Here is a 17,606-nt window from a genome sequence, read left to right as displayed (position 1 = left end):
GTCTACTGACCCTAAAAACATTTCACCTTACTCGGATGTGTAGTTTGCAAGATCATTCGTGGACAAAATTTTCCCAGGAAGAAGAAAAATAATAATAACTAGAAAAGAAACTCGTTGCGAGCAACGAGAGGTCTTCCGTCCGATTCAGAAAAAAAGTAAAATCAAACTGAAAAAGTGACTTTAAAAATCGGAAACATGGGGGATCGAACCCGGGTTGCCAGCGTGAAAATCCATTGCGGTACCCATTACACCTTTGGGAACCCGCTTCAAATTAACATTCGAATATCGCAAGATTGTTTTCTTATTCCAACATACATTACATTTTTTTTAAATTCAGTTTGGAATTGTAACACGAGAGCTAGCTTGCCAAACTTTGATCAAGATGATCACATCAGAATTTGTTGCTTGTGTTTTAACAGTAATTTTTAGGATAGATAATCTATTAATGATGAACAGATGATACAGTTTTCTTTCCTTTTTTCGATATGTATTCAACTTTTTATCCCATGCAACTCCATATACAGACATGCCAATGTTATATATTTCTGCACTATTGTCGCCATTTGTCTACTACTAAGTCGGGTCATGATGCATTATTTCGTGCCAAACGTCACAAGTAGTTCTTAACGCTATTCCTTTGAAATGTTTGATTTATTTAATAGATGTGATAGCTTCAATGGAAATTAGAAATGTATGTTCTTATAACCAGAATTTCGAGCGTTAGAAAGTACGAGAATATTTATCACATTATACAAATATAATTTCGTATACGGCCAAGTAACAATAAAGCTGTGAATTCGGTAAGATTTTCCACGAATTTTGTATCCTGTTTACCCCCAAAGTGGAGATAAGTTACACGTTCATGAAAAGACTGGAATGTTTCGCTGAAAAAAAATCACTCGTCCTCCGACGGTCAAGGAATCTGATACTATTTATGTCAATAACTTGCATTTATTACAAGAATATTCATATAACCTTTAATAAACAATCTTTTAAAAATGTTTTTCTTATTTTTGTCTTTTCTATTCATTTAATATATCACAAGCCTGCGTAAAGAAAAATAAACAGAAGTCAAGTCATACTTCAGAAACATAGTTAATATTAAGTCAGGCAAGTTTCTTGAAAAGTATTATAACCATGGTTTAGGATAAGTTTTCCCTGGTGCAAAATAAAAGACTGAAGTCATCGTATTTCCACTTGTAGTCAAGTTGTATTCTAACTTTGAGATGCAGACAAAAGCGATTTCAATAGAAGTTTGAGGAAACCTCATGTTAAAAGTATACTCAATGCAACGTAATTGCGATGTAGCAATCAAAAGAATCCTTTACATTTCATAAATCTTTTTGGTAGAAGTTTCCTTCATCTAAACGCTCAGCTGACCTTCTAGAACCCGACTTGCTTAATGGCGGAGTTTACCGAGACCGCCGCCATCTTGGACACGCTTCAGATTTTCAAATGCGAATATCTAGTGTGTGGATTGATCAATTCATAGATAAATTATATATTTGGCCTTTCCAGTAGGGTCTTTATTACCATTAATTATATCAAAGAGAAATATTGAAAAACAAAAAAAGTTGAAAAAGTGTACATTTTGAATTCACTTCCTGTAGCGACCGGAAGTACTTACGACGCAAACGAAGTCAAAATTGCACATCTATAACTCATGTTCTATCATCTCTAACAAGTCTCCAGTTAATATCTTTAGCCGTTTTCGAGAACACTCGAAGACAAAATTGCATTTTAAAATCAGGAAATTGCCCATAACTTGGCACTGGTAGCGAATTTTCCAACAAACGGAATTTTATATAAAATTCATATAATGACCTATAATTCCTGAAATTTTCATTGAAATCCACCAAATAGTTTACGAGAAATCGCCTGCACAAAATTTTGTCTAAAAAAAAAAGAATAATAATAATAATAATAAGAAACAATAGAATCACTATAAGGTCTTCCGTGAAGACGGAAGACCTTAATAATACTAGATGAGATCTCGTTGCGAGCAACGAGTAGGTCTTCCGTTGAATTTCTAGATAAGATGAGATGTGATTTTGATTGAGATATTCGTTAAAAGAGAATGACATTAAGTTTTTCTTCATTAAATTTAAAGTTTCTGTTTTTTTTATCCAATATTCTGAACATCTTTTGTTCAATATTGCTTATAAAAATACTCCCCCTTTTCGAGACGTAAAGCATAAAAAATATAGCATTTTGGCCCCTGGCGATCCCTTATTACGTAACATATGATCAAAATATTATAACATATTGTTGCATATCGTTAAAATGAATATCTTTGCTTCTCAAAATGTATACTTATTACAAAAGAGTTAAAGATGAAAGACTTCTGGCCCCTCTCAGCCCCTAATTTGATGAGACGGCCCCTTTTTCTTGATATCAAACGTAAGGTCTTGTGATTTCAAAGACTTTTTGTTATACACTTGTTTAGAGATTTCTTTTCGTTTAGGAGAAATGCTTAATATAAATATTTAGGGGCCACCCCTACAAGTCCTTAGTGGGGCCTGTTTACCAAAATTCAAAGTATGCATATTGTTTAAAACATTATTCTGACCATCCTTTCTTCAATATTACTTATCAAAATTTTCCCCCTTTTCGAGATATCAAGCGTCCTAGATTTGACATTCTGGCCCCTTGTGACCCCTAATTACGTAACATATGATCAAAATTTTATAATGTATCATTGCAAATCGTTAATATGAACATCTTGCTTCTATAATACATCACTAAATTTTGATCATTAAAGAGTTAAAGATGAAGGACTTTTCTCAGCCCCTAATTTGAGGAGTCGGCCCCTTTTTCTTGATGTCAAACGAAAGGTCTTGTGATTTCAAAGACTTTTTGTTCTACACCTATTCAGAGATTTCTTTTTGTTTAGGAGATATGCTTTATATAAATATTTAGGGGCCACTCCTACAAGTCCTTAATGGGGCCGTTTTACAAAAATTCAAAGTATGCATATTGTTTAGCACATTAATCTAGCCATCTTTTGTTCAATATTGCTTATCAAAATATTCACCCTTTTCGAGATATGAAGCGTCAAAGATTCGACATTCTGGGCCCTTGTGACCCCTAATTACGTAACATAGGATCAAAATTTTATCATATATTGTTGCAAATGGTTAGTATGAACATCTTTGCTTCTGTAATGCATCACAAAATATTGATCATTAAAGAGTTAAAGATGAAAGACTTCTGGCCCCTCTCAGCCCCTAATTTTAGGAGTCGGCCCCTTTTTCTTGATATCAAACGAAAGGTCTTGTGATTTCAAAGACTTTTTGTTCTACACCTATTCAGAGATTTCTTTTCGTTTAGGAGATATGCTTTATATAAATATTTAGGGGCCACTCCTACAAGTCCTTAATGGGGCCGTTTTACAAAAATTCAAAGTATGCATATTGTTTAGCACATTAATCTAGCCATCTTTTGTTCAATATTGTTTATCAAAATATTCACCCTTTTCGAGATATGAAGCGTCAAAGATTTGACATTCTGGCCCCTTGTGACCCCTAATTACGTAACATATGATCAAAATTGTATCATATATTGTTGCAAATAGTTAAGATAAATACTTTTGCTTCAGTAATGTATAACAAAATATTGTTCATTAGAGAGTTATAGATAAAAGACTTTCGGCCTCTCTGAGCCCCTAATTTTAGGGGTCAGCCCCATTTTTTTGACATCAAATGAAAGGCCTTGTGATTTTGCACATTTTTTCTTCAATATGCTTTAACAAATTATGAACGCGTATGAAGATATGAAACAAAATGTGTCAAATTTTGTGAGATATTTCTGAGACATTTTTTCGGGCCCTACCGAGCTCCGGCGCCTTTTGCGCTAGAAAGATTTGGAGACCCAATTACAACTCACCAAACCTTCCTTTACTTTCACTGAAAATCTTAAGTCGATATCTTTAGTCGTTTCGGAGGAGTTTCCTGGACAAGCCGACCCTCTGAAAATCAGAAAATCGACCATATCTCACGACCGGAAGTGAGATCATCAAAAAGCAAAAAAACCTATCAAGATCAATTGAATATCTTTCAGATCTGAAAGTTTGGTATAAATCGGACGAGCCATCTCTGAGAAATCGCTTGCACAAAATCGGTTGGAAGAAAAATAATAATAATAATAATAATAGGGAAAAAGAAACCGAACGAAAACAATAAGGTCTTCCGTTGGAAACGGAAGACCTTAATTAAGAAGAAACAGAGTAAAAACAATATGTTCCCCAACTTCGTTTGGGGAACAGAATAACTAGAAACTCTTGTTGCTACAGCAACAAATAAGGTCTTCCGTTCTCCTCTATTAATCTGCATGCTGGATGTTTTTTTTTCTATTTTAAAAAAGACAGACATATAATAAACTAGTAGACTAATTGTTCAGCGAACAATTATCGGCCTTTCAATCTTTATAAGCATTTCGATATCATTTGGGCTGAAAAAAGTAGAAGAAAAGCAAGAAAATAAATAAAACAGCAAAATTCTCATTTCTCTACTAGGATTTTAGATCGGGCTCGCAGTTGGTATAAATATACTCTAAACAGACTTCCTGGATTATTAGAGTCGACTCGGGGATAACCACGAATTCATTGATCACGCAAAGAGAGCACGTTCAAAACATTGTAACACGCTCCTAGGTGTATATATGAGCTTCAATGAGATTGTTTTCGAGTTAAGATGTAAGGGGTAGGGTCTGATTAAAATTACGATATACCTAATAATATGAATAACATGCATTTGATCTGCGCATCAAGACGGAAGCGTAAGTGGAAACGTTGTGAAATGTCCCATGTGTACCTGCATCATATGTGCATTATACATGTATTCAAGAGATGTTTGAAAATATCCGATTTGAGTTGTTTTATGTTTGAAATGGATGGCGATAAATTATTTATGAGCATGTGAGAAACATGAGCGAGAGATGCAAGGCAGTTTGTAATTATAGAAAAGGAAAACAGAGAATCGGGTTCGGATTTTAACATTCCTGACCGAAATAGGTATGGAATATGTGTGTGGATTAAATTCATTGTAAGTAGCATAAATAAAATTCCAAACATGTAATTCTAGATGGGAAACACAGGGAAGAAATGTGTATTGCATTTTACTATGCTGAAAGTCGCTATTTCTTATAAGAATGTGTTATTCTAGAAAAAAAAATCAAATTTCAAATGAAATCAAGATTCATTCAGTTAATATGAAATCTAAATAAAATTGAAATAAATTCCACATACCAAAGAAAGCTAGAATACTTGGTATTAAAATGTCGTATTAGAGCAGGAGAATCGAATGACATTAACAACAAATGGAGAAATAGCCAATACAAGCTTTAATTAATTCATTTTATGCCCAACAGAATTTAAATTTCAGACAGAAAAAAAAAATGCAGTTTTTGCCGATAATCCGTAGAATTTCATTATGCTCAAGAGACTCACCGTAAAACTCTTAGGACACTTTCTTTAAGGTGTCTTCTACTCAAATCCTTAATCTTATGTCCATCTGTGGTGTCTTTTCAGAGGTAGAAGTTTTTTCTATGTTGCTATTGATTTTTTTAAGGGACGGGAGGGGGGGGGGGGGGGGGGGTATTTTATAAGCATTTGTTTAAATGAGAGTTGTTAATACCTCCACATACTTAAGCTTGATTGTGACCTTTGGGTCAATGGGGTCAAAGGTCAAGGTCATTTATCAAGGTCAAAGGTCAAGGTCATGAGAGAGAGAGAGAGGTAAACTTGAGATTAACACTTGAAGCTGAATCTAGATAAAGGTAATGAATATTTCTTTATTACTTTTTGAGTAAGGGTCAAAGGTCTGATTTTGAGGACACGAAATCACGTGACCTGAAGAAAGTAAATTTTAAAAAAGATATTTGAGGTTACTCTAGACATTTGCAGTCTGAATAAAATTTCCCAAAATCATTTCAAATACTTTTTTATAAAAGATATTTATGGGATAGTACGATACTCAATTTATGCAGTTTTTCTCTCATAATTGGAAGTCGTCGTTTTTGTTTCCAGTGGGACTACATATCTCGAAACTACAAGTAAGATGCTATAAGGTAATACTAAGAAAGATTTCATAAAGAAAAGTTGAATATTTTTATTTATTTGATCACTTCCTGTGACAACCGGAAGTGACGGCGGACGATCTTAAACTCAAAAGATGTGTCTACGTACTCATGAAGGTCTACCATCTCTATTAATTTGGTGTCTTAATCTCTTACCGTTTACGAGATCTAGCTATGATAACTTCTGATTTTGAGGACAGGAAGTCACGCGACCGGAAGTGAATTTTACTGAGATATTAGACTTTACTGTAGACATTTGCATCCTGAATAACATATCTAAAAATCATTACAAATACTTTAACTATAAAAAAAAATTTAAGGAAAAGAAAGATACTCAAATTATGTACTTTTTCTCTTTTAACCGGAAGTTGTCATTTTTGTTTCCGTTGGGACTGATACATTTCGAAACTTCAAATAAGATGCTATAATGTGATTCAAAACAAGTTTCAAAAAAGAAAAGTTGATTATTTCGACTTCTTTGATCACTTCCTTTGACAACCGGAAGTGACGGCAGACAATCTTACCCTAAATGGTTTTGCCTACTAATCAAGATCTATTACTCATATAAGTTTGGTGTCTTAATCTTTTACTATTTACGAGATCTAGCTATGATAACTTCTGATTTTGAGGACAGGAAATCATGCGACCGGAAGTGAATTTTACTGAGATATTAAACGTTACTGTAGACGTTTGCAGTCTGCATAACATTTCCAAAAATCACTACAAATACTTAAGTTTATATATAAAAAAAACATTTATGGGAAAAAAATTCTCAAAATATGTTGTTTTTCTCTTATAACCGGAAGTTGTCGTTTTTGTTTCCGGTGATACTGATATATTTCAAAAACTACAAATAAGATGCTATAATGTGCTGCAAAAAAAGTTTCAAAAAAGAAAAGTTGAAAATTTCGATTTCTTTGATCACTTCCTGTGACGACCGGAAATGACGGCGAACGATCTTAACCCATATGAGTTTCCTTACTTATCAAGATCTATTACTCATTCAAGTTTGGCGTCTCCATTTCTTACCATTTCCGAGATCTCTTTGTGATAACTTCTCATATTGAGGACAGAAAATCACGCGACCGGAAGTGAATTTTACAAAGATATTTGAGGTTACTTTAGACATAAGCAGTCTATATCACATATCTAAAAATCACTACAAATACTCTATGTATAAAAAATATATATGGGAAAGAAAAATACACAAATTATGTAGTTTTTCTCTTATAACCGGAAGTTGTCGTTTTAGTTTCCGGTGGGACTGATATATTTCAAAAATACAAATAAGATGTTCTAATGTGATGCAAAAAATGTTTCACGCAAGAAAAGTTAAAAATTTTTGGATCACTTCCTGTGACGACCGGAAGTGACGGCTGACGATCTTATCCCAACTGAATCTGCCTACGTATCAAGATCTACCACTTGTATAAGTTTGGTGTCTTAATCTCTTATCTTTTAAGAGATCTAGCTATGATAACTTCTCATTTTGAGGACAGGAAATCACACGACCGGAAGTGAATTTTACAAAGATATTTGACGTTACTGTAGTCATTTGCAGTCTGAATAACATATCCAAAAATCATTACAAATACTTTATCCATAAAAAATATTTATGGGAAAGAGAAATACTGATAATATAGAAATTTTCGATTTCTTTGATCACTTCCTGTGATGACCGGAAGTGACGGCGGACGATCTTACCCCAATTGGTTTTGCCTACTTACCAAGATCTATTAATCATATAAGTTTGGTGTCTTCATCTCTTACCGTTTCTGAGATATGACTCAGACAAAACTTTTTTGAAAAAAGCGGAAATTGGACATATCTGACGACCGGAAGTGACTTTTGAAAAACTGAAAACTGCATCTGAAAGATATTTTTATTCTCCATCATCCCTGAAAATTTCATGAGAATCCGTCCAGTCATCTCTGAGAAATCGTCAAAACAAAAAGGCAAAAAAAAAAAAAATAATAATAGTAATAATAATAATAAAAAGAAAAAACAGAAGAATCACTATAAGGTCTTCCGTCTGAAACGGAAGACCTTAATAATAAAAAGAAACAGTAGAATCACTATAAGGTCTTCCGTCTGAAACGGAAGACCTTAATAATAATAATTCTTTATTTAAAGAAGGTAACCCGATTAGTGCATGCACTATTCTTCCCCGGGGCCTTCTATAGACAAAATATCAATATACATACATACATACATACATACATACATACATACATACATACATACATACATACATACATACATACATACATACATATATATAAATATACAAAATCAATAAATAATCATAAGCTATTTCTACATTGTTTTACAAATTTTTTGACTTGATGCTTGAAAGCATTGAGTGTTTGAGACATTCTTATATGTACAGGTAAATTATTCCATAAGATAGCACCAGAGTATTGAAAAGAGTTCTCAAACAGTTTACATTTATGAGATGGTACACAGAGGTCTAAATTAGATTCAGATCGAAGATTGTATCGATTATTACACTGGAAGTCAAACATACTGTTTAGATAAGTAGGGCGAGAGTTGAACAATGATTTATATAACAAAACATATTTATTTACAATAAGTTGCTCATACACTGTGAGCCAATCTTAAGTTTCTCAAAGAGAGGTTGTGAGGGCGCATCAGGAGGAGCATCTAAAATACATCTTGCAGCACGTTTTTGAAGCTTATATACTCTGTCAAGATTTGAGTGAGATGTATTACCCCAAACAGTTAAACAATAATCAATTGAAGGCATAATATATGCATTGTAAAACAGCTTGCGTGTTTGGATAGGAAGAAACTTTTTAATTCTACGGAGGGCAGAAATTTTACGTGACAGTGTTTTACAAACATGGTCAATGTGTACATTGTATTGTAAAGAATTATCTAAATAAACTCCAAGAATTTTTTCATTTGATACAATATCAAGTTTTCTGTTAGATACAAACAGATTAATTTCATGCTCAGAAAAATTTGATCTCTTTTGATGCGTACCAATTAACATGCATTTAGTTTTTGTAGCATTTAGAACCATTTGATTTTGAGAACACCATTTTTCTATAAAAGCTATATCCGTTGATAATGTATCTACAATAGTTTGAAAATCTTTACTTGATGCATGTAAAGTGGCATCATCTGCAAATAAGTCTAATTTGGATTTTGTAATACATAAGGGAAGATCATTAATGTAAAATAAAAACAGAAGAGGACCTAGAATAGATCCCTGTGGAACTCCCGCTGTGACTTGCTGATAAGATGAATGTTTGTTGGACAGATGTACACTTTGAAGTCTTTCACTTAAATATGATCTGAACCATTGTAAAGTTATTGCATCAAAGTTATAACATTGTAGTTTTTTAAGTAGAATATCATGATTGACAAGGTCAAAAGCTTTACTGAAATCAAGAAAAACAGTACCAACAAGTTTACCTTGGTCCATTTCATTTAACCATTCATCTGTAATTTTTGTAAGGGCTGTTTGGCATGAATGTAGTTGTAGTCCAGATAAAGATCTTCCAATTGGTGTAATTTAATTAAAACAAATTTATGTTTTAGTGTATGATTAAAACTAAATTAGTATTGTATAATATAATTAAAACTAATTATACATGTGTTCATTGAAAAAAGAAAATTTCAATTTTTATATATTTGCAACATATTGCAGTCATGTCTCACTTAGAATTTTTTAGTCTGAAGAAATTATAATTTATGTTTGATTTTTTTTATTAAACTGTAGCATTTCTATTATTTCATAAAATATGCAATAAACAATTTAAGTTTAAGTAAGCTACAGATGGATATTTGTTATGCTCTAGCACAACCAGTTTAGAGTTATATGATGTATTTGTTATAATCAATCCCGACACTGCATCTCTTAGATATGTATGATAAGAAATGGAAATTAAATCATTGAAATCTGTGTCAATCTGTTAATCAAGGCTACCTGATTTTCTTGCATCCTAACCAATTTATGATTATTGAACAATATTTGACGGGCGTATCATGCAGTGGCGGGGCACTTTATGCACTCATTGGTATTCTGTAAAACAAGACCTTCCCTTGAACTTCCATAATTTTAACATGTTGACATTGACAGTTGACCAGCTTTTGAAAAACATTAACCTTGGCCAAAGTACCAGGGTACTGAACGTTTGGTGCAAGGGTTCTCTCATGCTTTCCTGACAAGACATACTTTTGGTACCATTAGGCCACAATAAAAATATTCCTAGATTCTCATCCCCACCCGCCCTGATTATTTCCCCTTGGCCTCGATTTTTTTATTGCTGTTTTTCTTCGTCTTAATTCTGATCGGGATCGGTATTTTGACAGCTGAAAAGATAGTAATTGCTGTAATACATGCGTATATATTTTAAACAAGGGTCATTGGTTGAAATTGATTGGTGATGATGCGAAGTAAGAGATAATTGAACCTTTACTATTACTTTTATTCGGGTATTGTAGATAAAATTACACCGATTGACCAGGTCAATAAAAAATCTGCAATATTGAAAAAATAAAAAATATAAAATGAAAGCCGCCCGCCCGCCTTGATTTTAAAAAAAATTCGGATGAGAATCTAGCAGTTTATTTATTATGGCCTTAATACATTTTTTTATGCCCCGCCATGAACATGGCCGGGGCATATAGTGTTTGTCATGTCCGTCTTCCGTCCTTCCATCACACTTTGTGTTTAGCTCTGTTCAAAGCTAAGTTTCAAAGAAACTATCCAATATATTTTCATCAAACTTCATATGCTGATAGATATTGATGAGAACTATGCAACTGCATCAACATTTTTTGACCTTGACCTTTCATTTGACCTTGACCTCACTTTTCTTAAATTAGTGTTTAGCTCAGTTTTAAACATACCATTCAAGATGGTGTTATCAAACTTCACATGTTGATACAAACTTGCACAGATGATGCATCTCCGGATGAACACTACCAGACTTGCTTCGGATGCTGGATCTGACCTACATTTTCCATATGATTGACCAGGTTAAAGTTTTTGGAGCAGGTCCATTCCTAAGGAACTATAAGCCCTACTTGGACCAAACTTTCATGGATGATGCATCTAGAGATGGACACTACCACACTTGCTTCGGATGCTGGATCTGACCTACATTTTCATTCCCAAGTAACTATAGGCCCTACCTGAACCAAACTTGCATGGATGATGCATCTAGGGATGGACACTACCAGACTTGCTTTGGATGCTAGATCTGACCTATATTTTCATTCCCAATTAACTATAAGCCCTTCCTAAACCAAACCTGCATGGTTGATGCATCTAAGGATGGACACTACCAGACTTGCTTCGGATGCTGGATCTGACCTACATTTTCATTCCCAAGTAACTATAGGCCCTACCTGAACCAAACTTGCATGGATGATGCATCTAGGGATGGACACTGCCAGACTTGCTTCGGATGCTGGATCTGGCCTATATTTTCCAAACAAGCAGTTCACTATTCAAGATATTCTGATCAAATTTTATACACATACAAATTTTCATGTTGCTTTACTAATATATCCTTGGCGGGGCATTCATGTCCTATGGACATTTTTCTAGTTTCTCTTGATTTTGAAGTTCCACTTGTATATGACATGCATTACCCTCAGGTCTCTGTGTGAGGCATAAGTGTCATATGAGCACATTTTGTTTATAGAATATTATAAGGGCTGTATTCTATTATAGCGGTTATCAAAGTCTTACCTTATGCTTAATGTTATACACTGTGGTCATTAAAAATCTCATTCATATGTTAGTCTGTCACTAATACTTTAACTATGGTCATATCTTTTGAATGCAAAAAAGGTAGAGTTTCCATATTACTCATATACAATATTTGTTTCAAGACCTTTTTTGCTCACCTGAGCTGAAAGCTCAGCTCAAGTGAGCTTTTATGATCACCTTTTGTCTGTTATCCTTTCGTCTGTCTGTCCGTCTGTAAACTTTTCACATTTCAACTTCTCAAGAACCACAGGGCCAATTTTAACCAAACTTGGTACAAAGCTTCCTTGGGTAAGTGGGAGTAAAAATGAAGGGCTTAGTCCCCTTACAAGGGGAGATAATCAAGAAAACACCAAAAATTTGAGGTCATTTAAAAATCTGATGATGAAGACCCATTGGGCCAGAAAAGCTGAAACTTACGTGGAAGCATGTTAAAATCATGACCCGAAGGGTAGGGCAGGGCTACAATAGGAAATCAATTTTTTACATTGAAATATATATGAAAAAACTTCAAAAATCTTCTCATCAAGAATGCCTTCTACATGTATTATATTTATAACCCCCCCCTTCCCTTGAAAAGCGGGAGGGTATATAGTAATCGTTATCTACATCCATCTAGCTGTACGTCCGTCCGTCTGTCTGTTACACTTTGGTGTACCCATCTCTTATCCGCAACTCCTCCCGTACCACTGAATAAAATTTGATGAAACTTTCACAGAATCTTTATTACATTATATGATTATAATACATATTACCATTGTGCACCTCCTATTTTATTTTTCGATCTGACACATATTTTGGGTTTCCCACAACAAAAGATTGACAGTCCTTTCATATTCATATGGGAGGCGGGGGGTATCATTTAGTCAGCTCATTGCTCACAGTACCTCTAGTTTAGACTAAATTTACACTTTTTTTGCACAGCCGAGTAGTTATGGCCAAAGTTAAAATTTTATATTAGGACAAAAAAGCAACAATTTTGCTTTTAATTCCACAGAATCCTTTTATATGGGAAAAAAAAATAAAATGAAAACAAAGCTGAAGACCATAGCTATGTAATATTTACTCCACCAATAATTTGGGAACACATAAAGTTGTACTACCAAAAGTTTCATTTATGCATGCGGCATTTGCATCTGAATTACATGGGGCTCTATCCTCACAGATAGCAAAGGTGTTTGCCAAATCCACTTGAAGACCTTGCACATTTACGTCAATCTGGGCCTGGAGATCAGCCAGTGCCTCGTCTAAAACAGCCTTTCTAACTGCTTCAGCTTCTAGTAAACATTTTTTTATTTCGGCATTTTTCTCTGCAATCATTTTTGTGCATTCTTTCTCAGCTTCCTGAATTCCCTCTGCACGGCCCATATTTTCCCCATCCGTTTTTCCCGCCTTCCTGCCATCTTTTAATCCGGATTCTCGAGCCCTCTCTGGAATTATGAAAAAAAGGAATTTTTGAAGCTGTTATAACATATACTTTAAAACCTCATGTTCATTAACACTCTACATTTGAGATTTTCCACTCTTATTGACACCCTCTGTCGTGAAAGCCAGGGGGGCACTAAATCTCATTGATCTGTCAGTCCGTAGTTCTGTCCATCAATGACAAAAACTTTAACCTTGGTCTTGACTTTTGAACGAGAAGAGGTAGGGCTTTCATATTAAATTTGTTCATTGCCTGTGACAAGACCTTTCAAAACACACTATCATTTTTTGATCTCATGACCTTGACCTTGAAGTTTGACCTACTTTTCAAAAATGTTGATAAGTCAGCTGCTAATTGAGAAGAGATAGGGCTCTGACGTCATCTTTGAAATGTGCATTACCAGTGACTAGATATTTCTGAGCATGCATTGATTTCTGACTCCTTGACCTTCATAATTGACCTAATTTTTAAAAAATTCAACTTTTTAGTGATAACTTCTGAAAACATATGATAGGGCAGTCATTTTTGACACAAAATGCCATATTAATATGCCAAAAATGATATCTCACCCACAAAGACACCAAAAGTGGGGGACCACAATTCTTTCAAGTTTGAATATGCTTTTTGTTTCTTGAATCATAGAATACATAAATATACAGTAAACCAACTTTAATTTGCATTCGAACATATGCACAATTTTCACAACATTAATTCTAAACTCATGAAGATTTATTGCAACAAGCTGAATCCATTCATTTCTGAATTACTATCAAGTGTTCCATTATTTTCCTCTTTGCATGTTGTACATTCTACTTTTTTATGTCTATTAATTCATACATTGTTTCACATGGGCAAAAGCAATTCAGTATATAAATTAGAATTTATATTTTTAAAGTAAGAAAAATTGGCATCAGAGAGTACTGTTAAGCATGTTTGAAGCTTTAGAAATATGTCAAGTTTCTGGATATGGTGAGAATTTATTTGAGGTATATCAGGGAGTTAACTTGCAGTCTGCTTAATCAACAACTGCAAAAAGAACACTAGTAGACAAACCTGGTCACTAGAGCTTTGTGGGAAAATCTCATTACATTTTATTAAGTGGTACAGTAAAACTCGGTTATAGCGAAGTCATGGGGACCTGTGAATTTAATTCGCTGTATCCATAATTCGTTATATCCGTATAACGAATTCGTATAACCATATATTGCGAATTCGCAATATGCAATGTTTTCCTTCAAGTATTATTATATAAAGCAAATATTACAAAACATACCTTCTACAACTAAGGTTTTATTATGAATTAAATTTTATATACAAATGCTTAAAGGAAATAAATTCAGTTCAGTTTATCAAATTTTGAGATCTTTAAAACTTCGTTATAATAGATGTGAATTTCATTGTATTTAACCTCAACAGGACTCAAAATTATTCGCTATATCCGTAAATTCGTTATATCAGAGTTCGTTATAATCGTAAAATTTTACACAGATTTGTTAAGAATTTTTCCGGGGACCCAGAAAAACTTCGCTATATCCGTGAATTCGCTATATCCTTGTTCGTAATAAACGAGTTTTACTGTATAAGAGGACTCAGGATTTGTGGATAATAGATGGGTTCCCTAGACTTTATAGAGATAATGTCAATGTCCACGTTTTTTTCCTGTGTAACAGCCGCAAATAAATGCCTATTCAAAACTTAAAATGGGGATGCACTGTGGTACCACTGGTATGTAATAAAGACTCTATGATAGTCTCATTGAATTTAATGCATTGGTACATGTATAGATGATTTTGTTGATGTGTGGGTATGGATGGACAGACGAAAGGGTGGACAACTTCAGACAGACAGATGGACACCCTAACCCAACCCTAGCCCCTTCCCCCATTTCCCTATATATAAAGTTACCTGCTTACCAGTTTCCGCAAAGTATTCGGTTAGACACACAGCAATGTAACCCAATGAGGCAAAAGCAGTGGACGCTGTTATAACGCTGAGCCCAGCTGTGGCCAGATCAGACTGTTGGTCAGTAGAGGATGGAGCAAGGGCAACCAGTAAACAGGCTGTGGCAACCCCATAAAACCACAACCGTATCTAAAAATACAAAAGAAAATATATTCTACAGAAATAATGTATGTTTACTTTAAAAATCGGGCTTCATATTTAAGCGGCTTTGATGCAGACAACAATGTGCTAATTCATGAATACCACTAAGAAATCATTTACATAATACACTGAACATACGCTAATTTATTATTACGCCAACCACTCAGTACCTAGTGATTACGTTAAATTTTGAATATGCCAAATTATGTACACTTACAGTACTATATCCTGGTATATCAAAAAATGTAAAAGGGGAAATATGTGAAGAGGGGGCATTAAACATGGACCCCAAGTGGGATCAGGTGCCTAGGAGGAGTTAGCATCCCCTGTTAACTGGTCAAACCTGCCAAGAGCCCAATGTTTTAAAAAAAACAACATGTTATCATGTTATTAGCAGCATATTGTGAAATTCAGATTGTAATTATATCTTTTTCTAAAACAGATTTCTCCTACAGACAAAGGTTCAAGGTTCATAAGTAAGTGAACCAAGTAATTCACAGCCATTTTTAAAATTAAACTAAACTTACCATAATCTTGTGTTAAGTTTTTTTTTATCCTCTACATGTCAACATTTATTATTTGTTTCGGTTACCTTGCTATGATTTTTGTCTGATTAGTTATTTATCGAGGATAGGTGTTGTATAATACATGGTTGCCCTCAGCTAAAGTGTTTTTTGATATCATGTCATCGAATGCTTATTTGCTTGTCAGTTATTTTACATTATGTATACCATCCTGAACACACAGAAATTTGACTATGGATGTTATAACAGTGTAGACATAGAACTTCCTTGAACAATTAGTTAGAAAGGGTAGTAGTTTTTATTTTTTTTTTGGGGGGGGGGGGGGGGATTAGGGTAATGACAACATACAGGTGTGAGAAAAATACTTTTTTTTTTTTTGGAAAAGCCTTTCAATTAAAATAGCACATGGTAAATTGTAGTCTAGCTAGCATTCTTAATTTAAAAAAAATGAATCCATTTTCATTTTTTTATTTAGACTAGCCAGCTATAGAGCTGCAGCTAGGAAGATGTTTTAAGATGGATAAAACCTACTCATTCAATCTTAAACAAGATGTGTTTGTAAAACACTGATGCCCCTGTATGGCAGCTTATGGTGAAGGTTGGAGTTTCTCAAATGTAAGTCAAACTCTAAGGTCAAAATCCAAAGGAATTTAGGTCTTGTCACAAGGAATACATGTAATATGAAAGCCCTAGTACTACCCATTCAAACGTTATGGCCTGGCTTAAAGATTTTTTAAAGGGAGTCAAACTCCAAGGTCAAGGTCATTAATATTTATATTTTGAAAGGTCTTGTCACAATGAATACACATGTGAAGTATGAAAGCCCTACCACCAAATGTCCAATTGTTCAAAATTTATGGTCAAGGTTAAAGTTTTGGATGTTTTTTTTTTTTTGGTAAAAGTGGGTCAAACCCAGGGTTCTCCACATTTGAAAATTTAACCATGGAGGAAGCTGCGCGAAGGCGAAATGTGGCCAAAAACACGAATGCATCTTAGACTTCTTAATCTTTATTAATCAATGATTGGTTTTACAATTTTTAAATTTACCCACTGCAACACAAAACAATGAAATAACTAACACTTTTTAAAGATAAAAAAATAATAATTAAATTGAAAAGGATTTATCCTGTATCTTACTTCACAATTGTACCAAAATTTGCCCAAAACTGTAGTAACCTTTTGAAGGAATTTAAAGAAAAATTGTTGATACAGGTAGCCAGTAACCATGGCAATATTTTTCAGAAATTAATAATTATAAGAATTGTAGCCTGTTGTATTAAACGTTTTGTTTCAATATGATTAAAACTGATGAATGGGTAGTATTTTTTTTTAAGTTAACACACAAAGGAACATTTGGACCAGTGTCCCTTTTCTCTGAACGTTTTATTTTTCTAGATATTGCATTTATCGCCAAGTTTTGTTTACTTCTCCACGTGCCCAGGAATTCTAGTCAACTCGGCACCTGGTATATTCGGCATCTGGTGAACTCGGCACCACGTAAAGTGAATTCGGCACCAGGTATATTCGGCACCTAGTAAACTCGGCATCTGGTATATTCGGCATCTAGTTAATTCGGCACCTTGTCAATTTATTCAATTTTCTAATGTAAGGGGTGAATTAATTGAGGATTTGCGATTATTACACACTAGTTAGACTTTTAAAAATCTTTCTCTAAATATTAAATGTCAAAAGATTAAAATATCAGAGCAGCGAAACGTTTTCCATAAAAGAA

At 34.0% G+C, this 17,606-nt stretch overlaps 2 protein-coding genes across 2 annotated transcripts in view; one reads left to right on the top strand and one right to left on the bottom strand.

Moving 5' to 3' along the window:
- The window catches only part of LOC134256181 (uncharacterized), a 29,749-nt gene that overhangs the window by 6,056 nt on the left and 6,087 nt on the right, over positions 1-17,606 (top strand). The gene's annotated exons all lie outside the window — the stretch shown is intronic.
- Positions 12,867-16,040, bottom strand: LOC134256180 (uncharacterized). The gene is made up of 3 exons (XM_062738830.1): positions 15,878-16,040; positions 15,161-15,338; positions 12,867-13,251 (listed from the first exon to the last, which is right to left on the bottom strand). The coding sequence occupies exons 1-3, from the start codon at positions 15,878-15,880 to the stop codon at positions 12,884-12,886; spliced, it is 549 nt and encodes a 182-aa protein (XP_062594814.1). The 5' UTR covers positions 15,881-16,040; the 3' UTR covers positions 12,867-12,883.

This window comes from Saccostrea cucullata, unplaced genomic scaffold (assembly GCF_032062105.1).
Source record: "Saccostrea cucullata isolate Sc308-1 unplaced genomic scaffold, CSIRO_AGI_Scuc_v1 ctg204, whole genome shotgun sequence".
Lineage (NCBI taxonomy): Eukaryota > Metazoa > Mollusca > Bivalvia > Ostreida > Ostreidae > Saccostrea > Saccostrea cuccullata.
The sequence above is the reverse complement of the archived record's forward strand: the minus strand, read 5'-3'. Positions and strand labels throughout refer to the sequence as shown.

Excerpts from the sequence above, each read along its gene's own strand:
- LOC134256180 (XM_062738830.1), bottom strand. Across the intron at positions 13,252-15,160 it reads CGAATACTTTGCGGAAACTG|AGAGGGCTCGAGAATCCGGA; the intron begins GTAAGCAGGTAA and ends TCATAATTCCAG.